At 38.1% G+C, this 27143-nt stretch overlaps 1 protein-coding gene across 1 annotated transcript in view; it reads left to right on the top strand.

Moving 5' to 3' along the window:
* Positions 1–27143, top strand: part of IL1RAPL1 (interleukin 1 receptor accessory protein like 1) — a 708593-nt gene that overhangs the window by 84780 nt on the left and 596670 nt on the right. The window contains 1 exon segment of the mRNA XM_033201300.1: positions 26230–26416. Coding sequence (XP_033057191.1) covers positions 26230–26416 — 187 coding nt within the window.

The following is a 27143-nucleotide window of genomic DNA, read 5'->3' as shown; positions in this document are numbered from 1 at the left end:
TGTGGGGGAAACTGACCCCATGATTCAAGTATCTCCACCTGGCCCCACCCTTGACACGTGCAGATTATTATAATTCAAGGGGATTATTACAATTCAAGATTTGGGCGGGAACACAGCGAAATCATATCACTTACCTCAGGAGAAAGTGGACAATGAGACAGCTCCAGACCCTAATACAGAGAAGATGTAAAATATCTCTTGCAGCATTATTTCATTGAGCCTGTATTCACCTGTTGCTTTTTATAGGCTGATCATTTGAGAAATTCTCCCTACCTCAGACTCCTTGTCACGTGGTCCTTATTTATTCCCTGTCTCTCCTGAGTTTGGCTAGGCCATGTTGTACAGGTTGTTGTTTGTCCTTTTTTATGTAGAGTTTTAAAAATTTCTGATTCATGGTGTCTTTCCAACTTTGCAATGGCTTATTTAAGTATAACATCTATTTAAAAACAAAACATTAAAAGTTATGAGTGAATAAGAACCAGAAAAAATTTTTTCGTAAATTTCCTTTTAGAGTGTCAAATTACAATCTTTCCGTTTTGTGTTGTGTGTGGATGTTTATCTGTGTATTGCTTTTTGCACTGGTTTTATCTGCTTAATTAATACTCCGCTATTGGTTTTTTTTTTTGTTTTCCTCAGAACAGCAATAGAAGATAGGTTTTTCAAGTGGTAGGATAGGGAGATGACATAGCTTACTTACTTTCATAGTTCAAGACCAGCTTCTTTTGTTGCCATTAGGACATGAAGTTTTTTTTTTATTGTTACTGTTGTTATTGGTGGTGGTGGTGGTATTTTAAATAAATAGTACACTTTTCCACAAGCCTTGTCTTTCCTGATTCTTGATACTCTTGTGTCATTAGGATCCTTCAACTTTAGTCTGTTCTTTTTTTCCCTTAGCCATAAGTCTTCAAAGGATAGATTTCTTCTCAAAAGTGCTTCTCTATTCCTAAAAGGAGATGTTTACTTCTGATGCTAAATTCTTTTTATGCTCCTTTCTTCTGCTTGCCCACAACCAGTGCTCTAATCTACCTGGTTTCAATATTATCTCATTATTTCCCAATCCAGGATTGGCCTCAGTCACCTCCTACAAATTAATAAGAATAAGAAAAATACCTCAGGAGGAAAATTAGGTCAAAATAAAAATCATAAAACATATAATAATATATATATATATATATATATATATTTTTTTTTTTTTTTTTTTTTTTTGAGACGGAGTCTCGCTCTGTCGCCCGGGCTGGAGTGCAGTGGCCGGATCTCAGCTCACTGCAAGCTCCGCCTCCCGGTTTACGCCATTCTCCTGCCTCAGCCTCCCGAGTAGCTGGGACTACAGGCGCCCGCCACCTCGCCCGCTAGTTTTTTGTATTTTTTAGTAGAGACGGGGTTTCACCGTGTTAGCCAGGATGGATCTCCTGACCTCGTGATCCGCCCATCTCGGCCTCCCAAGTGCTGGGATTACAGGCTTGAGCCACCGCGCCCGGCCGTAAATAGTATTTACATATATGAAAAGATGCTCAACCTCACAATAATACATTGCAAGTTAAGACTAAAATAAAAGGCTATATTTTTGTATTTTCTTTTTCTCTTTTTCCTTGTATTATTATTTTTATTTGACACATATTAATTTCACGTATTTATCGGGTATAGTGTGATATTTCAAGACATGTATACAATGTGCAATGATCAAATCATGGTAATTAGCATATCTATCACCTCAAACATTTATCATTTCCTGTGTTGGCAACATTCAAAATCTGCTCTTCTAGCTATTTGGAAATATACAATAAATTATTTTTAGTTATACTCACTCTATAGTACAATAGATCACTAGAACTCATTTCTCATATCTAAATGTACTTTTTTTTTTGAGACAGTCTTACTCTATCGCCCAGGCTAGAGTGCAGCGGCGCAATCTTGGCTCACTGCAAACTCCACCTCCCAGGTTCAAGCGATTCTCCTGTCTCAGCCTCCCAAGTAGCTGGAATTACAGGCGCCTGACACTATGCCCAGCTAATTTTTGTATCTTTAGTAGAGACTGGGTTTCACCACAATGGCCAGGCTGGTCTCAAACTCCTGATTTCAGGCGATCCACCCGCCTCAGCCTCCCAAAGTGCTGGGATTGCAAGCATGAGCCACTGTGCCTGTCCGTAAATGTACTTTTTAAAAAACTAAACTTAGATACAGGGGGTACATGTGCATATTTATTACGTGGGTATATTGTGTGATGCTAAGATTTGAGGTATGGATCCCATCACCCAAGTAAGTGAGCATAGTACCCAATAGGTAGTTTTTCAAAGCACACCCTCTCCTTCCTTTTCCCTCGATTAATCCACAATGTCTGTTGTTCCCATGTTTATGTCCATGTGTGCTCAATATTTAGCTCCCACTTATATAAATGAGAACATTTGGTATTTGATTTTCTGTTTCTTGATTAGTTCACTTAGGATATTGGCCTCTAGCTGCATCCATGTTGCTACAAAAGACATGATTTCATTCTTTTTAATGGCTGCATAATATTCCATGGTGCATATGTACCCATTTTCTTTATCCAATCCACCACTGATGGGCACCTAGGTTGATTCCACATCTTTACTATTGTGAAGAGCATGGTGATGAACATATAAGTGCATGTCTCTTTTTGGTAGAATGATTTGTTTTCCTTTGGGTGTATACCAAATAATGAGATTGCTGGATTGAATGGTAGCTCTGTTTTATGTTCTTTGAGAAATCTCCAAGCTGCTTTCCACAGCAGCTAAACTAATTTACATTCCCACCAAAAGTGCGTAAGACTTCTCTTTTCTCCAGAGCCTCATCAACATGTTATTTTTTGACATTTTAATAACAGCCATTCTGACCGGAGTGAGGTGGTATTTCACTGTGGCTTTGATTTGCATTTCTCCAGTAATTAGTCCTGATGGGCATTTGTTCATGTTTGTTGGTTGTTTGTATGTCTTCCTTTGAGAAGTGTCTGTTCATATCCTTTGCCCATGTTTAATTGAGTTATTTGTTTTTTGCTTATTGATTTAAATTTCTTATAGATTCTGAATATTAGACTTTCATCAAATGCATAGTTGTAAATATTTTCTCATTCTCTAGGTTGTCTGTTTACTTTGTTGATAGTTTATGTTGCTGTGCAGAAGCTCTTTAATTAGGTCCCACTTGTCAATTTTTGGTTTGTTGTAATTGCTTTTCAAGACTTTGCCAAAAATTATTTGCCAATGCCCATGTTGAGAAGGCTGTTTCCTAGGTTTTCTTCTAGAATTTTCATAGTTTAAGGTCTTACATTTAAATATTTAATCCTTCTAGGTTTAATTTTTCCATATGGTGAAAGGTAAGGGTCCAGTTTCATTATTCTGCATATGACTAGCCAGTTATCCCAACACCATTTATTGAATAGGAAGTCCTTTCCCCATTGCTTTTGTTAGCCCCATCAAAGATCAGATTATTGTAGGTGTGCAGCACACATAGACCAATGGAAGAGAACAGAAAACTCAGAAATAAAATATAGTATTTTTATAGATTTCTCAAACAACTTACAGATTTCTCAAAGAACATAAAACAGAGCTACCATTCAATCCAGCAATCCCATTATTTGGTATACACCCAAAGGAAAATAAATCATTCTACCAAAAATACACAGGCACTTATATGTTCATCATCATGCTATTCACAATAGTAGAGACATAGAATGAACTTAGGTGTCCATCAATGGTGGATTGCATAAAGAAAAATGGGTACATATGCACCATGGAATACTATATTTTATTTCTGAGTTTTCTGTCCTATTCCATTGGTCTATGTGTATTTTTTTGTACTGATACATGCTGTTTTGGTTACTGTAGCCTTAGAGTATATTTCAAAGTCAGGTAGTGTGATGACTCTGTCTTTGTTCTTTTTACTTAAGATTGCTTTAGCTATTCAGTCTCTGTTTTGGCTCCACATGGATTTTAGAATAGTTTTTCTAATTCTGTGAAAAATGACACTTGTAGTTTGATAGAAATAGCATTGAGTATGTGAATTGCTTTGGGCAATATGGCTACTTTAACAATATTGATTCTTCCAGTTCATTAGCATGGAATGTTTTGCATTTATTTGTGTCATCTCTTAGTTCTTTCAGCAGTGTTTTTTAGTTCTTCTTATAGAGATCATTCACCACTTTGGTTAAATATATTCCTAGGTATTTTTTTGTTACTACTGTAAATGGGATTATGTTGTTTATCTGATTCCCATCTTGGATGTTATTGATGTATAGAAATGCTACTGAGTTTTGTTCATTGATTTTGTATCCTGAAACTTTACTGAAGTTGTTTATCAGTTCCAGGAGCCTTTTGGCTGAGTCTTTTGGATTTTCTAGGTATAGAATTATATCATTAGAAAAGAGAGAGAGTTTGAATTCTTATTTTCCTGTTTGGATGCCTTTTGCTTCTTTCTCTTGCCTGTTTACTCTGGTACTATATTGAATAGGAGTGGTCAGAATGGGTATCCTTGTCTTGTTACAGTTTTCATGGGGAATGGTACCATCTTTTGCCCATTCAGTGTGATGTTGGCTATAGGTTTGTCATAAATGGCTCTCATTACTTTGAGGTATGTTCCTTCAATGCCTAGTTCTTTATTGTTGTTGTTGTTTTAATCATGAATAGATTTTGGATTTATCAAAACCTTTTTCCAGTTCAGTGAGGTGATCATATGGTTTTTGTTTTTAATTATCTTTATGTGGTGAATTGCATTTATTGATTTTTGTATTTTGAAACACCTTGCATCCCAGGAACAAAGCAAACTTGATTATGGTGAGTTAACTTTTAAATTTTTCATTTTTTACAAAAGTTTTTAATGTTTTGTTGTGACGAGGTCTCTTTTTTTATTTTTAATTTTTTTGTTTTGACAAGGTCTCTTTGCTGCCCAGGCTGGTCTCAAACTCCTGGCCTCGGGTAGTGCTCCCTCCTCAGCCTCCCAAAGTCCTGTGATTAAAGGTTTGAGCCACAATGACTGACTGAGATAACTTTTTAATGTGCTGCTGGATACAGTTTGGTAGTATTTTGCTGAGAATTTTTGCATCTATTTTCATCAGTGATATAGGCCTGAAGTTTTCTTTTTTTGTCATGTCTCTGCCTCATTTTGGTAGCAGACTGATGCTACCTTCATAGAATGAGTTAGGGAGGAGACTTTCCTCCTTGACTTTTTGAAATAGTTCTAGTAAGATTGGTACCAGTTCTTCTTTCTATATCTGGTAAAATTTGACTATGAATCCATCTGATCCAGGACTTTTTCTGGTTGGTCGCTGTTTTTTGTTGTTTGTTTGTTTTCTGATTCAATTTCAGAAGTTGATATTTGTCTATTCAGAATTTTAATCTCTTCTTGATTCAGTCTTGGGAGATAGTGTGTTTTCAGGAATGTATCCATTTCCTCTAGATTTTCTAATTTGTTTGCATAGAGTCATTCATAGTAGTCTCTGAGGATCTTTTATATTTCTGTGGAGTTAGTTGTAATGTCATCTTTGTCATTTCTGATTGTACTTATTTGGGTCTTCTGTTTTTTTCTTTGTTAATTAAACTAGTGGGTCTATCGATCTTGTTTATTCTTTCGAAAAAGTAACTCAGTTTTATTGATCTATTGAATGTATTTTTGCATCTTAGTTTCATACAGTTTTCTCTAGTTTTGGTTATTTATTTTCTTCTGCTACTTTTAGGGTTGGTTTGTTCTTTTATTTCCTAGTTCATTTAGGTACAAAGTTAGATTGTTAATTTGAGATCTTTCTAACTTCTTGAAGGTGTTTATCACTATAAACTTTCCTCTTAACACCGCTTTAGCTGCATTCTGGAGATTTTGATAAGATATATCCCGATTTTCATTAATTTCAAAATATATTTTGGTTTCTGCCTTCATTTCAGTGTTCACCTAGGAATTATTCAGGGGTAGGTTGTTAATTTTTGTGTATTTGTATAGTTTTTTTTTTTAGAAAGTGTCTCACTCCGTTGATCAGGCTGGAGTGCAGTGGCATGATCATGGCTCACTGCAGCCTCGGTCTCCCCAGGCTCGGATGAACCTCACACACCAGCCACCCAAATAGCTGGAACTACAGGTGCACACCACCATTCCTGGCTAATTTTTTTGCATTTTTTTGTAGAGATGAGGTTTCACCATGTCACCCAGGCTGTTCTTGAACTCCTGGGCTCAACCATTCCACCCACTTTGGCCTCCGAAAGTGCTAGGATTATAGGTGTCAGCCACTGTGCCCTGCTTATTTGTGTAGTTTTGAGAGACCTTCTTCATACTGATTTCTATTTTTATTGTACTGTGGTCTGAGAGTGTGCTTGACATGATGTTGATGGTTTTGAATTTACTGAGACTTGCTTTATGACTAAGCATGTGGTTTGTCTTAGAATATGCTTCATGTATAGATGGGAAGAATGTATAGTCTATGGTTGTTGGATGGAGTGTTCTGTAGATGTCTATTAGGTTCAATTGGTTGAGTGTGAAGTATGAGCCTTGATGATCTGTTTATCAGTGTCAGTGGGTATTGACATCTCCTGCTGTCAGTGGGTATTGACATCTCCCATTATTATTGTGTAGTTATCTCAGTCTTTTTGTAGGTCAAAAAGAACATATTTTATGAATCTGGGTGCTCCAATGTTGGGTGCATGTATATTAAGGATAGTTACGGCTTCTTGTTGGAGTGTAACTGTTATCATTATGTAATGCCCTTCTTTGTTCTTCTTTATTGTTATTGGTTTAAAATCTGTTTTATCTAATATAAGAATGATGACTCCCACTCTCTTTTGTTTTCTGTTTGCATGGTAGCTCTTTCTCAATCCCTTTACTTTGAGTCTGTGGGTGTCATTATAGTAAAGATGGGTCTCCTGAAAACGGAAGATCATTGAGTCTTTTATTTGTATCCAGCTTGCCACTCCATGTCTTTTAAGTGGGACATTTAGCCTATTTACATTTGGGGTTAGTATTGATAGATGAGATTTTGATCCTGTCATCGTGTTGTTAGCTGGTTGTTATGTAGACCTGATTGCATAGTTGCTTTTTAGTGTCTGTGGGCTATGTACTTAAGTGTGTTTTTTGTGGTAGCAAGTGTTGTTCTTTCAATTTCATGTCTAGCAGTCCCTTAAGGACCTCTTATGAGGCATTGACCTTTGTGAATCTGATGACTATGTGCCTTGGGGATGGGGTCATCTTGTGTAGTATCTAGCCGGAGTTCCTTGTATTTCCTGAATTTGCATGTCAACTTCTCTAGTGAGATTAAGAAAATTTTTGTGAACGATATCCTCAAATATATTTTTAAGCTGCTTATTCTCTTTCCTTCTCTCTCAGGAATGCCATATGGGTCATAGATTTGGCCACTGCACATAATCCCCTATTTCTTTGAGGTGTTTTTTTTTCATTTTTATAATTGTTATTTTTTCTTTATTTTTGTCTGATTGGGTTGATTCAAAGAACAATTATTTGAGCTCTGAGATTCTTTTCTCAGTTTGGTCTATTCTGATAGTAATACTTCTGAGTTTATTATAAAATTCATCTAGTAATTTTTCAGCTCTAGAAGTTGAGTTTGATTTTTTCTTAAAACGGTTATTTTATCTTTCAGTTCTTGCATGATTTTACTTGATTCATTGGATTCCTTGGATTGGGTTTCAACTGTCTCCTGAATCTCAATGAGCTTCCTTGCCAGCCAGGTTCTGAATTTTATGTCTGTCATTTTAGTCATGTCAGACTGTTTAAGAAGCATTGCTGGGGAGCTGGTTGGCTCATTTGGAAGTAAGAGGATATTCTGGCTTTTTAAGTTGCCACAGTTATTGCACTGATTCTTTCTCATCTGGGAGGACTAGTGTTCTTCTGTCTGTGATGTAAGTTAGGTATAGTTGGTTGTCTTTGTTTCTAAGTGTTTTCTGAGGGTCAAGGCTCTGCATAGTGTCTTTATTTATGGCTCAATTCTTGCCTCTGGTTTGTTTCACAGGGGGATATATTCGCAAAATATTTTTGGTGCTGTAGTTTGGGCTGCAATTCTGTAGATGGTACATGGGAATAATGGTCAGTAGATAGGCTCTTACTCAGCTGTGCAGCTCCTGTGTATTTCCTTGCATTTGCAGTCACGCTCTGTGGTGTAGGGGGGAGAAGAGATAACTTCCTCACCAGGCCTGCTCCTGGGTCTTAGGAAACCCCTCTGATTACTTCCACCATGCTCACATTGATTTTGTTGGGTGTTCTGGGCCATGGGTCTCCCTTGGGCAGAGGCTATAACATGGAGATAGGCTACTGTCTTTCTAGACTGGCCATGCACAGGGAGGCATGCCTCGCTCCCATGCCCGTCCATGAACCCATGTGTTTCACCCCTTTCAGTGCTGTGAGAGTGCGCTCCTCCCCCACTAGAGTGTTGCATACAGATCTCAGCGTAGCATTCCTGAACTGTGTACCACAGCCCTGGGGCACCAGGACTGGCTCGCAGCTCCATCCTCTTGACGTTCAGGGTTGGGTTCTGGGTGCACTGGGAAATCTCAAGTGCTCCCAGGCTGCTGAGAACGTACTCAGGTGGAGCAAAGCATCCAGACTGGACAGCATAGGCTGTGCCATGTACATGTTCCTGTGTGGGGAAGGGGTGTACCCAGGCAGAGGCTCTGGGAAGGGCTTGTGGGTAGGAGAGCCTGCAAAGTAGGCATATCCTAGTCCTGCAGGAAAGCCAGCCCTCCTTTCTCCTGGCCTGGCAGTCAGTTGGGTCTAGAGATTCTCAGAGGAAAATGGGGAGCCCTGTGGGTTGGGCACCTACCTAAGGACATGCCCTGCTGGTGCTCTTCCACGCAGAAAGGCTCCTGGCTTTACACCGGCTGAAGCCTTATCTCTGCCTACTCTCTGGGTAGATTCCCCTGCCAGCTCAAATGTCTTTGGGGGACATGGAATCCCCTGTAGCTAGGATCCCAGAGGTTCACAGTGAGAGTGGGCAGTCCCACAGTTCCTTTACTCACCCCTTTCCCAGGAGCCATTTGGAGCCTAACACTAGCCGTAACGTTCAGGTACCCTGTACACAGTTCCCAGATTCCTCTCTCTTCAGCCTCAGTGCCTGCATCACATTTCCATCCACTCTTGGCATTTTTCTCTTCAAAGATATATTCAAATTACGTTGCTTTACTTAACATTTTGGTCCCTCTTGGTGGGAACAGTGCTTTCTAGCTGTGTCTAGTAAGCCATCTTGTCCCACTTCCTCACTGTATTTTTTTATCTGTTAACCATCCTTTGGCTATCCCTCTCCCTTCCCTACCCTTCCCTGCCTCTGGTCACCACTATTCTACTCTTTACTTCTATGAGATGTATTTTTTAGCTTCCAAATGTGAGTGAGACAGATACAAGTGGTATTTGTCTTTCTGTGCCTGACCTATTTCACTTAATGTACTCCAGGCTCATTCATGTTACCATGAATGACAGAATTTTGTTCTAAAAGACCATTCTTTTTTTTTTTTTTTTTCCTACTAGATTACTGAAGATCAGAACATTTCATAGCTTATCATGTTAGCTAATGGTGTGGGGAAACAGAAGCCCTGAAATGCTGTTGAGGGTTTATTTTATGTTATTTTGTTTGTTTGTTTTTGAGATGCAGTTTTGCTCTTGCTGCCCAGGCTGGAGTGCAATGACATGATCTCGGCTTACCACAACCTCTGCCTCCCGGGTTCAAGCGATTCTCCTGCCTCAGCCTCCCGAGTAGCTGGGATTACTGGCATGCGTCGCCATGCCCTGCTAATTTTGTATTTTTAGTAGAGACAGGTTTCCCCATGTTGGTGAGGCTAGTCTCGAACTCCTGACCTCAGGTGATCCACCCGCCTCAGCCTCCCAAAGTGCTGGGATTACAGGTGTGAGCCACTGCACCTAGCCATTGTTGAGGGCTTTTATTAGTCCAATTGCTATGGATAACAAAGAAACTAGGAATAGGATTTGCCTTCAGGTTTTTTAGGGTGGCTGGGCTGTGTAAATGGGAATTTCTCACCACTGGCCTATAGTCTCATTAAAAAATCTACTACTTTTTAAACCTTTTAAAAATAATTTGTACACCACCTGCACTCAGTGTTACTCATCAGTGGGGCAGCACTACTACAGTCCAAGTATCAGTTGGTAACATGAGAGCATTCAAGAGGAAATGGATAGCAAGGACAAAATCCTAGGAAAATTCTAGCATTTATAAAGAAAGAAGAGAATGAATAGAGGCACAGAACAATCAGGAATAGGCCTACTAATAAAATTTCAAGAAGAATGGGAGTAAATAGTATTAAATGCCATAGAGTGCTCAAGCCAGATAACTGTTGAGCCAGTGAAACTATTGAAACCATGTAATTGTTGAAAATTAGGTTTTTGATAGCTTTAGTAACAACATTTTCTGTGAAATAGTGGAGAAAAATCAGAACATAGTAGAAACACAGATGAGTCTGTGTTGAGAAAGTAAAGAGAGTAGCTTAGACTACCCTGAAGAGTTTTTATTAATGTTGAGAAAGAAGTAAGTTACAGGTTGAAATAGAGGACACACACATGCATACAAAAAAATGAATAGCTTTATGTAAAATCTCTCAATAACGCAATAATAGACCAGGTAAATACAGCATAAATAATGATGTCATCAATAATGTAATTTTGAAATTTTTGGAAATGACATAAGCTTTCATGGAGATTTTTATGTGATAAATGAAAAAGTAACATACCCAAAGCCACTATTCAAATTAATGAGTTGGCTGGGTGAGGTAGCACATCCCTGTAACCCCAGCACTTTGGGAGGTCAAGGTGGGAGGATCGCTGGATCCCTGGAATTAGAGACCAGCCTGAGCAACAGAGGGAGACCTCATCTCTACAAAAAATAAAATTAAAAAAAAATTAGCTGAACATGCTGGCATGCACCTGTAGTCCCAGCTACTTGGGACACTGAGGCAGGAGGATCTCTTGAGCCCAGGAGTTCAATAACAGTTTGGGTGACATGGAGAGACACCGTCTCCACAGAAAATAAAAACGCTTATCCAGATGTGGTGGCACATTCCTGCAGTCCCAACTACTCAGGAGACTGAGACAGGAGGATCACTTGAACCAGGAAGGTCGAGGCTGCAGTGACCATGATTGTGCCACTGCACTCCGGCCTGGGTGACAGAGCAAGACTGTTACAAAATATATATATATTTACTCACCTTATGTGCTTTGTACATTATAGACATAATAAATGGTAGATAATGACATCAGTAACTACAAAGTCAAATTATACAGTAATACTTAATATAATTTTGATTCCAAATAAATCCATATTAGTGAAAGAAAGCCAGAAGCATTGTAATAGCTTTTGTAAATTAGTCACCAAGGTAGTCAGTTACAGTTGTATTTAATAGACTAGTGAACAGAAGGGTTTTGAGAGTGGGCATGATTACAATGCTGTTGCATAAATTGGAGCTTTAGGAAAGCACTGAAGGAAATGATGTCTAGTTAATCATTGAGATATTCTTCACATGCATGTGATGAATAATTTCGGAAAACTTGACATTCAGATAAGACTGAATATAATTGGGTAAAACGGCAATAATACATACATGTTCTCTATTTTCTTGCTATTATCATAATGTACTTTTAAGGAAGAGGAGATATTTTAACTGAAAATTATGAACACAGTAAAGCCATTTCAATTCTTTGTTACACTTGTTTCCTATGGGAAGAACATGAGAAATAATCTTATAGTATTGACAGAAAAGGAGTTTTGACAGCTGACTGTTGCAAAACCTCCAGTGTCATTATTCCACTTCCCCTACGGCTAGGGAATCAGTGTTTTTCATATGACCCATATTTCTAAAAGTAGTGAATTTGAAAATGTCTGTTCCATGTACACAGTTGTTGACATCCACAGATATTTAGCTATCTAGTTCTAGAATCCCCTTGGTGTTTCATCCATCTGAAACTCAGAAAAAAGAGCAGAGCTAATAACAGATAAGCTCTCATTGCTGCTTTATTTATTTATTTATTCATTCATTCATTCACTCATTCATTCATGTATTTATGTATTTATCTCTGTACTGCTGCATGTAGGAATGCCTCCCACTTGATGCCTCGGTCAACTCCAGCTCTTTCAGGCAATACTATGAGACAAGATTAACTGAATTTCAAATGTATGAGACTTCACTCACAGAAAGGGTGTTCTATTCATACTGAATCTTTCTATAAAAATGAAAAAGTTGGATCTGGAGAACAGAAAAAGGAAGAGAGCTGCATTCACAGTAGGATAAGGAGATTAAATAGGAAGAGTTATGTGATTTGTCTCTTTTATGAGGTGCTGCTGAAAAGCAGATTAAGCTTTCTAAAAAGTGGTGACCTTGATATAAATTTCATATTTAGCCAGTGCTGATATATTTTGAATAATGAAGGGTATGTGCAACAACATTGAGCCTGAGAAGATTCAAGAAATGTAGTGAAGTTGACTATAATCTGAGTGGCTAATCCATTACTGCAAATAACAGTAACAGGAATAATACCTATTGTGTAGTAGTTTGTCCATTACAAAATACATTCACACCAGGATGCTATTTACTTCTCACAATAACTCTATGAGATTAAGTATCCTTAGAGTTCTATGATCTGGTGCTGAAGTTCAAGGAAGATGTTACTTGTTCATAGTCACACAACTTGCAAATAAATTCCTCTCCCTGTGAAAATATCCTCTTCTTATATTCATTGTCACATTTGGATAAAGATTGGACCCACTTGTGTTTTACTTCTAACACTTTTAATCATACCTCTAACATAACTCTATGGTATTACATTCTGACAACTGAAATGTAAAGTGTTTTATTTCTGTATTGTCTCTGTTGGCGTGAATCCTTAATATAATGTCATATTCTGAGCATGTTTATGTTTACAAAAAAATACAAGTCATTAGGCCATTTTCTTTTTCCAAAAATGACCGGTTATTGCCGAGTAAAGTTATTAGGTTGCTGGTATTCAAATCATTCGTTATTTTAATGAATAATGGGTAATTCAGATGAATGGCTTTCCATTCTAGCAAGAAATATCTGAAAATTGCATGGACTTGAACTGATATTAAAATTGTATATAAAGGAATGGAAAGGAAACCAACTGTGAAATGTGTCTAAATCATATAGAATAAAAAAGTTACCTCCCCCAAAAACCTAACTCTGCTTTTAAATTCTATTAATTCACAGTTTAATTCCGCTTTTTCCTTTTTTCCTGTTTTTGATTTTAGATGCATAAATAAGAGGCTTTAATCATAGAAAGGAAGCTGGAAAAGTACCTTAACTTATTACATTTACCATGTTTGAACAGTGTTATTTGTAATATTTGCAAATGTACAACTATATAATTTATCTTTTTCTTTTACCTCATGGGAGACCTCTAGGAATTTAGATATAATGTGGATTAAACACTTAGACTATTTGTTCCCTAAGCTACTGTATTGGCCAGGACCTAGTCAGTTAAAGCAAATTCATTCCAGATAGTTCAGTAGAAGAAATGTAACGTGGGAAACGGGATATCAGTATGCTAGAAGAGCTGAAATGACCCAGAGGTTAGCGACATTAGGAAACCACTAGCACCCCTATATATGAAGGGACAAAGAGAAGAAAGAAGTGGTTTTACCAGAACCCAGAAACTGAAAGGATAGATCCCCTCTTGTAAAAATGCATCACCAGCGCCATTTGTGAGGAGAAACTGGGAAATTGAGAAACTACGTATGGGATAAAGTGTTAAGGCAGATAAGACCCCCTCATGCAAGACTCTTACAATGTTATGGAGAAAATATATACCAATATAAAGAAAGAAGGCAAAGAAAAAACCAGTTAGTGATAACTGAGAGGATAACTATACATATAAAACTGAGTGTATAAAAAATATGAGATGTATTGTTCTTGTGGATTATTTTTCCATTAATTTAATTGTTAAATGTTGCATTGAAATATTATCTATCTTAACTATTGAGTTTATGGAACTCCCTCATTCAACTCCCGCTAGTTCCACCGGGGTAAGTCCGTGATGTTTCAAATGACGTTCAGCTATTTTGCTTCAGCAATGGGGTGGATGGTGTAGTATATGTCACAAATAAATGAAGTAACTTTTTAAGATTTCAAAAAGGCATAACAAATAGATATTTGAATATATAAATCTAGAGTTCAGAGCTGGAGATACAAATAAAGGAGACACAACATAGAAATGGAATTTAGAGTGAGAGGGTTAAATGAGATTACATAGAGGGCAATGAAATGAGATAATGCTTTAAATCTTTTTGAAATGATGGCTTAAATGAAATATAATTCATATATCGTTATATTTCACCCATTTAAAGTGTACCATTCTAATTTTTTTAAGTTGTAGTAAAATACCACACAATTGATCATTTGAATCATTTTTAATTATAAAACTAGTGGCAATGATTACATTCAGAATGTTGTGCAACCATCACCACTATCTATTTCCAAAATTACCCATCATCCAAGATAGAAATTCTTTACCCATGGGCGCGGTGGCTCACGCCTGTAATCCCAGCACTTTGGGAGGCCGAGGCGGGTGAATCACCTTAGGTCGGGAGTTCGAGACCAGCCTTACCAACATGGAGAAACCCCATCTCTACTAAAAATACAAAATTAGCCGGGCGTGGTGGCGGGCGCATGTAATCCCAGCTACTCGGAAGGCTGAGGCAGGAGAATCGCTTGAACCCGGGAGGCGGAGGTTGCAGCGAGCCAAGATCGTGCCATTTGCACTCCAGCCTGGGCGACAGAGCGAGACTCCGTCTCAAAAAAAAAAAAGAAATTCTTTACCCATGAAACACTAACTTCCCATTCCTTCCTCCCACCAGCTCCTGGTAACCTCTACTCTACTTTGTGTTTCTATGAATTTACTTATCCTAAGAACCTCAGATAAGTTTAATCATACAATCATACATATTTATCCTTTTGTGACTGACTGATTTCACTTAGCCTAATGTTCTCAGGTTTCATCCATGTTGTATCATGTATCAGAATGTCATTGCTTTTTAAGGCTGAATAACATTTCTATTATATATATATATATATATATATATATATATATACATGACACTTTTTAATCTTTTCATTTGTTGATGGACATTTGAATTGTTCCACCTTTTGGCTATTGCGAGTAATGCTGCTATGAATATTGGTGTACAAATATTTTTTTTCAGTTATTTTGTGTGTATACCTAGGAGAGGTATCGCTGGATATTCTATATTTAACATTTTGAGGAACTGCAAAACTGTTTTCTACAGTGGCTGCACGAGTTTACATTCTACCAGTAATACACAAGGTTTCTAATTTCTCCACTCCTTGCCAATACTTATTGTCTACCCCCCAACACACTTTAAAAAAAATTTTTTTTTTTTAATTATTATTTTTTGAGACAGAATCTCACTCTGTTGCCCAGGGTGGAGTGCAGTGGCATGATATTGGCTCACTGCAACTTCTGCCTCCCAGGTTCAAGTGATTCTTTGCCTCAGCCTCCTGAGTAGCTGGGATTACAGGCGCCCACCACCAGGCCTGGTTAATTTTTGTGTTTTTAGGAGAGACGGGGTTTCACTATCTTGGCCAGGCTGATCTTGAACTCCTGACCTCGTGATCCACCTGCCTTGGCCTCCCAAAGTGCTGGGGTTATAGGCGTGAGCCACCGTGCCTGGCCTACACTTTTTATTTTCTGATAATACCCATCCCAGTGTGTGTGAGGTGGTATTGAAAGGTAAAACTTTCTATACAATGTTTCCTCCTTCCCTAATTTGCCTCTTAGTAGGATATAAACTCCATAAAATCAAGTACCCTGTTTATTCACTGCTTTATCCCCGGCCAGGCCAGGATATAGCCATTGCTCAATAAATGTGTTGTGCTGATTGAGTGAAATTTTTTTTTTTTTCTTTTTTGAGACAAGATCTCAGTCTGTCACCCAGGCTGGAGTGCAGTGGTGTGATCTTGGCTCACTGCAACCTCTGCCTCCAAGGCTCAGGTGATCCTCCCACCTCAGCCTCCCAAGTATCTGGGACTACAGGCACACCACCACCACGTCTGGCTAATTTTTCTATTTTTTTGTAGAGGTGGCGTTTTGCCATGTTGCCCAGGCTGGTCTTGAACTCCTGGGCTCAAGCTATCTACCCACATGAGCCTCCCCAATTGCTGGGATTAGAGACGTGAACCACCCTGCCCAGCCGTGAATGAATTTTAAATGCTCAGTCAGTGAGAGTTGTATTCAATTCTTTAATAAATGATATCATGTATTTAGTCTTATATTACATTGCAAGGCCATTGGTGGGCTTAGTGCTTTCTTTTTGTTTTATTTTTTCTTATGAAACAACATCCTTTTTGAACTGGAAGTTCAAGGGATGACATGCTGCATATACATAGAATGAAATTATCTCAAACCATCACAGGGGAAGAGGAGGTGACAAGGGGATGAAGGAGTTGAAAAATATGAAATTAGGAAGTGGTGAAGAAAGTCAGGTAAAATCTCATGTGGCGCCTTCAAATTAGAGCATCAAGCAGGTGCTATGAACATGTAATTTGAGGGAAGTACTTGTGATTCTCTTCTTCAGGGAGCACTTCTGGCTTGCATTTTCATTTTCTCTAGACCTTTTACAGATGAAGAATATCTTTGTTTGGATAAACGGAGGCAAGATGGCGCAGTTCCGGGTTCTTCACCGTCAACTTTCCCGCGCCCGGGAGAGACATGGGTCGACTGCGCAGGCGCAACCCGACCTCCCACGGAGAAGAACCGGAACCCGCCTAGCCACGCCTACCACCCTGCCCCAACCCGCCTATGTGCCGCCCACTCCCGGGCCCGGGACATAAAAGCCGCTCCCGGCGGGCGCGCGGTGCGAACTTCCTCGGCCCCTCCTCGTATGCAGGACCCAGGAACCTCGTCCGAGAACGCCGGAGCAAACTTCCTTGGCCCCTCCTCCTACGCGGGACCCAGGAACCTCGTCCCAGAACGCCGGTGCGAACTTCCTTGGCCCCTCCTCGTGCGCGGGACCCAGGAACCTCGCCCGAGAAGGCCGGAGCGAACTTCCTCGGCCCTTCCTCGTAGGCGGGACCCGGGAACCTCGTCCGAGAACGCCGGAGCGACTTCGTTGGACTACAACGCCGGAGGCCGGTGAACCTCGCCCCTCCCTCACATTGGTTTGTAAATAAAGTTTTTTTTGCCTTGCCTACTTGCCTTTCCTCTGGCATTTGCTCTGGGGGTCGCATTAAAGCAAAGCAATCTTGTTTGTCCAGATGCAGATAGTCTGTTCTGTTCTATCTGTGTCTTCAGAATATGGACCCATTTCTAAATGTTCTGAGTTCAAAGATGTCACTTTTTATATGAAACTCTGATCATGAGTCTTGGTAAATATTATGAACACCTTAGAAAAAGCTGCCTTTGTAAAGCTTGGAGAACAAAAAGTGATATGCAACTTACCCAAATGTGACTCACACATTTATCTTCCCTATCCCTTGTCTTTCATATCAAGAATGTCTACTGTGGTTAGAAGAAGGCTTGTTGTGTGTAGGATGAAATAAGGAGAGCATCAGGTGATTGTATGTAGCTATTCAGTGCAGAGTATCTTTACAACTCTATTTTAATTTTTTGTGTTCATGGAAGACACATCTGTTTGCTGTATATGCTATCAAGTAATACGTGTTATTTATGGCTGGGCGCAGTGGCTCACGTCTGTAATCCCAGCACTCCGGGAGGCCAAGGTGGGTAGATCATTTAAGGTCAGGAGTTTGAGACCAGCCTAGCCAACGTGGTGAAACCCTGCCTCTACTAAAAATACAAAAATTAGCCAGGCATGGTGGCAGGCGCCTGTAGTCCCAGCTATTCGGGTGGCTGAGGCACGATAATTGCTTGAATGTAGGAGGTGGAGGTTACAGTGAGCCGAAATCATGCCACTGCACTCCAGCCTGGGCGAAAGAGCAAGACTGTGTCTGAAAAAAAAAAAAAAAAGAAAGAAAAAGAAGTATGTGTTATTTCAAAACTCAAGAAAATGAAAGGTGGCAAAAAACTTGTATGGTTGGGTTTAGGTGGGAGTTATTTAGAAAGGTTAAGCCAAAAAAAAAAAAAAAAAAAAGCAGTCAGAACTTTGTGGCTATTAGATAATAGTTCATTCATTTATTTATTTAATATATTATATATTGAGAGTACCTCCTAAATGCCTGGTACTGTACTAGGCACTTAAGGAGATCATTAGACCTTTGAAGTCTTTATCCTCAACAGGTCATCACTGAACAAATTCCTTTATTGAATTCCTATCCATGTGTCAACAGAAACTGAAATGTTCGGAAAAGGAGAAAGAGTTTAAGAGATTAACAAAGGAAATATTCCTGGTCCCTCAAAAAGTTAAACCATATGACCCAGCAATTCAAATTCTAGATATATACCCAAAAGAATGAAAAGCAGGGACTTAAATATCTGTACATGCATGTTCATAGCAGCATTATTCACAGTAGCTAAAATGTGAAAACAAACCCAAATGTCCAATAAGCTTATGATTGGATACATGGAATTTGGTGTATCACACAATGGGCTAATGTTCAGCCAAAAGAAAGGAATGAAGTACTGATGCATGCTATAGCATGGATGAACCTTGAAAACATGATGCTAAGTAAAAGAAGCCAGACAGAAAAGGCTACATTTATATGATGACATTTATATGAAATATCCAGAATAAGCAGATCCATAGAGACAGAAAGCAGATGGATGGTTTCCAGTTATTGTAGGGAGAGAAAAGAGAAGAGTAATTGCTAATGGGTACTAGGTTTTCTAGTTTTAGAACTAGATAGAGGTGAGCGTTTCAAAACATTATCAATGTATTAAATGCCACTTAATTATAAACTTCAAAATAGTTAATGGTTCATTTTATGTTGCATGAATTTTACCTCAGTTAAAAAAAAAAAGTGCCTCTAAGAATTCAAACAGCATACTTCCATATTTTACATATTATGAGAAGCATACATATTAATAGTAGGTGTAGCAAAATGAGGATAAATACTGTAATTAAAAATTGTGATTGTGGGCCGGGCACAGTGGCTTATGCCTGTAATCGCAGCATTTTGGGAGGCCGAGGTAGGTGGATCACGAAGTCAGGAGATGGAGACCATCTTGGCTAACATGGTGAAACCCCGTCTGTACTAAAAATACAAAAAATACAAAAAAAAAAAAAAATAGCCGGGCATAGTGGCGGGTGCCTATAGTCCTAGCTACTCAGGAGGCTGAGGCAGGAGAATGGTGTGAACCCGGGAGGCAGAGGTTGCAGTGAGCCTAGATCGCACACTGCACTCCAGCCTGGGCGACAGTTCAAAGAAGACTCCATCTTAAAAAAAATAAAAATAAAAAAAATTGTGATTGTTATGTAGAAAATAAAAATGTTAAAACGGGGGCCAGGCGCAGTGGCTCACGCCTGTAACCCCAGCACTTTGGGAGGCCGAGACGGGCGGATCACGAGGTCAGGAGATCGAGACCAGCCTGGCTAACACAGTGAAAGCCCGTCTCTACTAAAAATACAAAAAATTAGCTGGGCGTGGTGGCGGGCGCCTGTAGTCCCAGCTACTCAGGAGACTGAGGCAGGAGAATCTCCTGAACCGGGGAGGTGGAAGTAGCAGTGAGCCAAGCTTGCACCACTGCACTCCAGCCTGGGCTACAGAGCAAGACTCCGTCTCAAAAAAAAAAAAAAAAAGATTGAAACGGATACAGATCGAAGAAATCAGCCACCATAGGCCCCTGAAGAAATTGTTATGTAATGTGTGTAATCTTGAACCCATGTCCTGGGCCTCAGTTTCCCTCACTGACATGGTTTTTACTTCTTCTCCCTCTTATATTTTCCCTTACTCTTGGAATCTACAGAGGTGAAGTTTGAAAATGTTCATGCCCAAGAATTACTCAGACAAATACTGGACTAGAATTTTATATGCCTAGGCCTTCTCAAGTCTAATATTCCAGGAATAATAGGTTAGAAAAATAAAAATAGGAAAATTGTATTGATCACTTTTTACCAAAAAAGAGAAGACAATTATCTTGAATTTACAGGTAGCGAAACACTGTAGGTGGAGTTCAATTTACCAGTTCAACAAAATGTTTAAAAAAGAATTTCAAATGAGAAGGCAGTAAACTGGTGTTTTTAGGTTTTAAGCATCTGCTCGATGGTCTCATTCTAATCTTTTCACCAAGGGCTGATTTCAACCAGGGTTAAATCAATAGGTCCTCCAGAGCTCTTCTGAAAAGAAAAACTAATCCAAACAAATCTCTCATTTAGTGTCAGTAGCTACAAACATAGTGTGTTTAAGAAAGATAAGATATAAGAGAGGATCACATGCATAGCTTCAGGCATTACCATAAAGACTGACAGAACAATAAAAAAGGGGAAAAAATGGAATGCTTAAAGATTAGAGATAAACTATCAAAGTATGTTTAAGGTTTAAAAAGCTCTAAGATACTCCTTCCACAGTCTAACCTTGACACTTTTTCATTCCTAACACTTTAGGTTTACAACTAACGATTAGACACGATGGTCAAATTTCTGGTTGAGAAGCTGCCTTCAAGACAGTTCACTTCTGCTCAGGTCTGTGGTAACTGAACCTTCAGATCTGCTGCCACTCTGTGCTGCTTTTCAGTGCCAAAGGCTTATGACACTTGAAAAATATTATGTGCCTTCATTCTTACAAAAGGAAAGATCATGACTTGAAAAATGACCAACGAATGTTAGAGTAGACCATATCAAACACAGAGGCATAGAACAACTTAATCCTTTAAAAACGTTAATCACATCCCTGGCTTTGTTACACACTACTTCATGAAGTACGAAAAGATTGCCAAACATTATAAAAATGGTATTTCCTTTAGGGACTTGAGAATTAGCAGAATATACAGGTCATGTGTTTAGTGATCCTGTTAGAGGATACATTTTACAGTCATGCCACTGGTAATTCTGCTAGAGTAAGAGAGGGATACCAAACACTACACATTACCGTGCATAGGGCGTGTGATTACAGAATAATTGCAACTGTGCTATACTAAGGTTATCATATAACACGGTTTTTAATATCCTTTATCAGTAAATCAGTTATATGCAAAATTTCCCTTTCCACACATATTTTCCTTTTTTACCTTCTTCCTGTACTACCCAAATTTCTGCACTTTGATCTATAGTTATGCAATGTAGTCATCCTTTTAAAAATGAATTTTAAAATCTCTGATAACGACCAGGCACAGTGGCTCACACCTGTAATCCCAGCACTTTGGGAGGCTGAGGCAGGTAGATCAGCTGAGATCAGGAGTTTGAGACCAGCCTGACCAACATGGTGAAACCCTGTCTCTACAAAAAATACAAAAATTATCCTGGAGTGGTAGCATGTGCCTGTAATCCCAGCTACTCCGGAGGCTGAGGCTGGAAAATCGCTTGAACCCAGTAGGCGGAGGTTTCAGTGAGCTGAGATCGCACCATTGCACTCCAGCCTGGGCAACAAGAGCGAAATTCCATCTCCAAAAAAACAAAGAAAGTCTGATGGCTCCCATGCATATCAATTCTGAATTGTCTTCTATTTCAAAGTACAACAGTACTGAGAAACCTGTGGAGGAGTTCAGGGTGCTGTACTAACTTCTGGAATCTGAATGGAAGTAATTATTTTGAATTTATTTTTGTGTCTTATGTTGATTTCTTAATTGTGTTCAAAAATATTTGGGAATTCCCAATATTTTCACTGAATCAGATTTTTTTTTTTTCTTCTTTGTAAGGCGGGACTCAAGCCAGTGCTTCAGAAGTAAATATATATAGTATATATATACACACACACATACATATAGCTTTTATATAGTAGAAAAATATGAGAAACCATATTTTAAGGTCATTTGCTCCCTTATATCACTATCAGATTTGGGGGACTTTAAGGACCTAAATTTTCAAAAAAATCAAGTTAGATCATGGATTTTTTTGAAAACTTGTGTCATTAAAGTCCTGAAGAAAATTTGAAAATGTAAGCCCTTAATGTCCAGAAGACATTTATTTTAGAGTGTAAAATAAAGTAAAACCAAGGGTTAAGGGTAGGTAACTTTCTTTTATCTTAAACAATGGTATGTATATATCCATATATCTATGATCATCCTAGGTATATAGAGTCTATGTATGCTAACCCAGCACCAATTACCTCCCCTAGCATATAGAAGAGACCAGTGAATTAGAAGTTAGGAGATGTGAATTCTAACCTCATTTCTACCACTATTTAGATAATAGAATTCGAGAAATTCATTGACTTCTTTCAGCCTTGGATCCCTTTGCTGTAACGTTAAGACATTGAAATAAGTAACTTCATGTTAGTTGTTTCTACAATATGTTGTGTGTGTACCTGGTGTGGACCTCAGGGTCACCCTTGCCAGAGACAACTAGATCTTTATTTAAAAGTCTATACTAATATTCTTTCTTCACTAGAAGGGATAGTGGGGTATTGACTCTCAATTGTAAATAACTCTGTTTTCTCTGCCTGCATGCATGTCCTGTCTCTCTAGTCATTTTATAAACATTGAAACCAGCAATCATGACTTAAGTTTTTGCCTAGACTACAGCCCATCTGTTATAAACAGTAAAAGCTGAGTAAATATGCGCTAATGGTTTTACCATAAGTCCTTTAGGAGCATCCTCTTTACCCCATTTACCCCATTCCACGTTATTTCCCTGACAGCAGATAACCATAGCAGTCATGTCGCAAGTTTGATGATGGCGGAATGCACTCTTTGCTTTGAGAGTGTGTAAATTCCCCTCAGGGGTATCATATGTTTATTAATGTGTCACAAGTTGCTTGTTTCCTGTTAGCTCGTCTCAGTAAATGGACTGTAGCATTCGTTGGATACTACTTTATTTTTAGCTTTTTAAATCACCTCCTGATGAGCAGAAACAGTAAACAAGTATTAAACATCGAAAGTAATTTGAAAATAGTGCCATCCTGGAGAGTCTGGAGTTCCAGACATTACCAGACAGTTGTAAATCAGCACTCATCTCACAGAGCTGAAGAATAAAAGTTAGGAAAATAAGAATACCTAAGTGATGCTCATCTGGAGCCACTTTCTGAAGATTAGGGGACATTTGTATTTAAAGAAGAGAAAGAGGTGATGGCTGTGGTGGGGAGTCCATATTTACTTCAACTTTAGTCATTCTTATTCAACCCACTCATATATTTCAGATGAAAAGTATAAGGACTTATCTGGACTTTTAAGCTTCACACTAATTAGACACCAAAGAACTGAAGGCCTCATCATGGTACTATGTTCTGATTTGTTAAACAAACACTGTGTGACTGTACTGCAAAATGGAAATATAAAGTAACTGGGAATGAAGGAGGTGGTGCTGATAATAAGATCTAACACTTACTGAGTGTTCACTGGAAGATAGGCAATGTTCTAAGTTCTTTATGGGTTTTATTGTATTCGTTTTCCACAGCAGCCTATGGAGTCATTGGTATTACTTTCACCTTATCCTAATAAGGAAATGGAAGCCAAATGAGCCAAGTAACTTTCCCTAGTTTTCAAAAATAATGAGTGATAGAGCTTGAATGAGTGATTGAGATTGAACCCATGAGGTTGGGCTTTGGAGTCTTGCTCTTCACCTGACCCTGCCTCTCTCTCCCTCTCTCTCTGTATATGAATGTCTGGTATTCCACACAAAGAGATACAGTACAACAGGCAAACAAAAGTAATCAATAGTTTGAGGAGAAAGGAAATCTAAGACTCTTGTGTCTAAATGATTTACGTGGAAGTTTCAAAATTATAACGCACAGATTTACTTCTTTAAAAGGCTTTTCTGGTTGTTGTTTTTTTTTTTTTTTTTTTTTAATTTTGTGTTCTACAAATCTGTATTATTCCAAAAGCTAAGTATTTTCTTAAGGCACATTTGAATGTGCCCTAAAACAGTTAATAGGTTAATTTAGATAATTTTTTTTTTTTCTGAAAAAATGATCTTATAATGAGCCTGGAAGGAGCATGCTCCAGTCAGTGCTGGAGTAAAATTAATAAATAATGCATGAGCAGTATTGCTGGCAAATCCAAAGAGGGTATCTTTTTCACTTGGGTGTGAAGCTCAAGCTAAAATTTAACACACTCTTGTCTCTCAAAGCTGTTTCTTTTTCAGTGTTTTCTAGGCTGAAAGATTGATTCTACCTTTCATATACTCAACTGAGAAAAACTCTTGATCATCTTGGATGCCTCTCTCTTTCCTTTGCTTCCTCACTGTTATATTGATTCAGTGTCTTAAATATATTTTGAATGTGATCCCTCTTTTGTGTCCCAACGTGTGTTGCTTTCATTGAGGCTGCCATTTGTTTCTGAATGAATGCAGTTGCTTTCTAATTTGTCTCATTGCATTTATTCTTCCTTACAGTCAAACCCATTTTTCTCATTATAATCAGAAAATCCTTTCCAAGATCCAAAGTTCATCATTCCTCAGCATAAAGTTTAAACTCTTTTAAGTGGCTTATGTGACTTTCAGTCTTGCTTCTGTGCATCTATCCAGTCTCAAGTCCTTTATACTCCAGTCACTCCACATTATTTGCAATTACTTAAACACAGCAAGTTGTTTTATCATTCCAGGCTTTGTGCAAACCGTTACCTCAGATAACCCTTCTTAAAATTGCAAAAGTCTTATTCAGTCTCTAAGATAGTTCAAATATCATCATTTATGGAGCCTTCTTGTTTCTTTCTTTGATACCACTGTGGTAGTTCATAGCTCTTCATAGAAATTATCATATTGAATTTCAGCTGTTTATTTGCTTGTCTCTTTCCCTGGATTGTGAGGGCCTCAGGACAGGGAATATGTCTTCTTCTAGCAAAATTCCTGAAACACACACGCTCAGGACTTTTCTCAAACTTCTGACTAACTTTGTTTAATGGCTAATTATTTCACCCATTAAGTATCTTACATCTACTTGTAGACTAGGTATTATAGGAAGCTAGAGATGTCTACATTCAATAAAGAACCATCCAATTTTGTGGAAATATTCTTTGTTACCAGATATAAGCCTAATAGCCTACCTATCTTCTGGACATTCTCACTGTGTCATATTAGCATTAAACAAAAGCAATGATCTAAATAAGGGAGCTGCTTAAATGTCAAAGTGTTAGCTGAATAAGGAGGAGGACTTAGGAGATGTTGTGCATGATGCAAAGAGGAGCTAGTATCACTGAACACCTATGACAGGCCAGGCAGATTTCTATCCAGTATCCTTTTTCATGCTCAGACAGGTGCTGTCTCTCCACCCCACCTGAGACTCAAAGGAGTTAAATAAATTGCCCAGTGTTGTAGAGATGGTAAGCAGTGAGACCCACATACAGGAATTTGATGGCCAAGTACATGAATAAGCAGTTGGGCACTTATTTACCAAATGGGAAGTTCTAAAGCAAACTTTGAATTCAATATTTTATTCCTCTCTTTCTTCTCATTAGTCAACACCATGCCTGATACATTATCAGTGTTCATTGAATGCCCTGAGACTTAAACAACAAGTAGAAGTAGTGCAATTTACTGAAACAACTTCATTTGGTCCCAACCCTTCCAAAAAGTTTATAGCCTCACTTATTTCAAGTTATAAACTTGATTTATGTACCAGGAAGAAAAAAAGAGTTGCTTATTTAATGACTTGATTCTGTAGAATCTGTCTATCAGGATGGGGTTGTTCTTATGTAACACAGTAGAATGCTTTGCTCTGACAACCTGGACTCCAGGTCCCAACCCAAATAGATATGGGTCGATAAAGATAGTAACTTTGCAATACTTTTATCCAAGAATGTGTTCTGCCCAGACTCAGTAACTACTCTTCTTAGCAAGACAACTAATACTGTAAGAGTATGCAGCATTATTCCTGTACCTCGCTGTGATTAATAGGCCAGTTATAGTTTTCTACTTCTATTGAATTTGTTAATTTTAGCATAAGCCCAGGCTTGACTTTATTCTTGACCTAAATCTTCCTTTATTTTTTTTTCTAGGTACAAAATATCTATTAAACATTTTAAAACTGAACCTGAATGTAAAACAAAACTTTTTCTCTGGCAAATAAAAACAAATATACATGTAACCTTCACAAGACCAAGTATTGTTTAGTTGGGTAGCAAGAGAGAACCCTGTGGAATAAGTCAAGATACCATAAAATTAGTTAAACAATGAAGTTTTCGCTTCTCTTTTAAGTGAATTGAATACACTGCCTTGGCAGCACTTGCTTTTTGTTCACACCAGGTCACCATATTTATTCTGCTTTGTTACAGAAACTCCACTTACTGTATGAAAGTATCCATCTCGCTAACAGTTGGTGAAAATGACACTGGACTCTGCTATAATTCCAAGATGAAGTATTTTGAAAAAGCCGAACTTAGCAAAAGCAAGGAAATTTCGTGCCGTGACATAGAAGATTTTCTACTGCCAACCAGAGAACCTGAAATCCTTTGGTACAAGGTATGGACTGCGAGTGGTTCTATTTCCTATTAACAAATTAATTGTGCCTTATATACTGGGGTAAATTGGATAGAAAACTTAGATGGGCATGATATAGTTTAGCTTTGCCTTCCTAGAATAATACAGCAAGTTATACTAGTCATTAAGTGTTTTTTAACCAATGGCTTTAGTAAATTCTAGTCAATATTTGTATTGATAATCCACTGTAATAAGCTGTTTTGTTTATGTTTATATTTTATTTACATGGACAATATTTTCAAGTCTATTATGGTCTGGGTTGATAATTTCAGGAACTAAATTACCTTGAACCTTCTTTTCAGGTTTCTTCACATTAGTAATTCAAAATGTCCCCAGACAAAAGGAAAAAGGTTTGATTTTTTTTTTTCCAGGATAAAATCATATACTAGTTTTTCATGGAATATTCTGTTTAATGGACATAATTTTGTCCATATTCTAATCTTTTTCATGTAAAAACATAAACATTTTAAAGAAACAACATCTGAGGAAATTTTATGACACCAGAAATACAATATTAAAGTAACTTTCTTCTAAAACCAGATGAACTTTAAACTTCAACAGAATAATTGAACCTCTGAGTTTCCTATCACCATCATTGATGTTTACTGATATTCCAGATTTGAACATAATTTTAAGCTTATTTGTACCATAAAAGAACTTTTTGTTATTGAATGTACTCAAGAAATAAAGTATGGATGCTATGAACATT

Source organism: Trachypithecus francoisi, unplaced genomic scaffold (genome assembly GCF_009764315.1).
Source record: "Trachypithecus francoisi isolate TF-2019V2 unplaced genomic scaffold, Tfra_2.0 Lachesis_group6, whole genome shotgun sequence".
NCBI classification, from domain to species: Eukaryota; Metazoa; Chordata; class Mammalia; order Primates; family Cercopithecidae; genus Trachypithecus; species Trachypithecus francoisi.
Note: the sequence above shows the minus strand (reverse complement) of the source record. Positions and strands in the feature narration are given on the sequence as shown.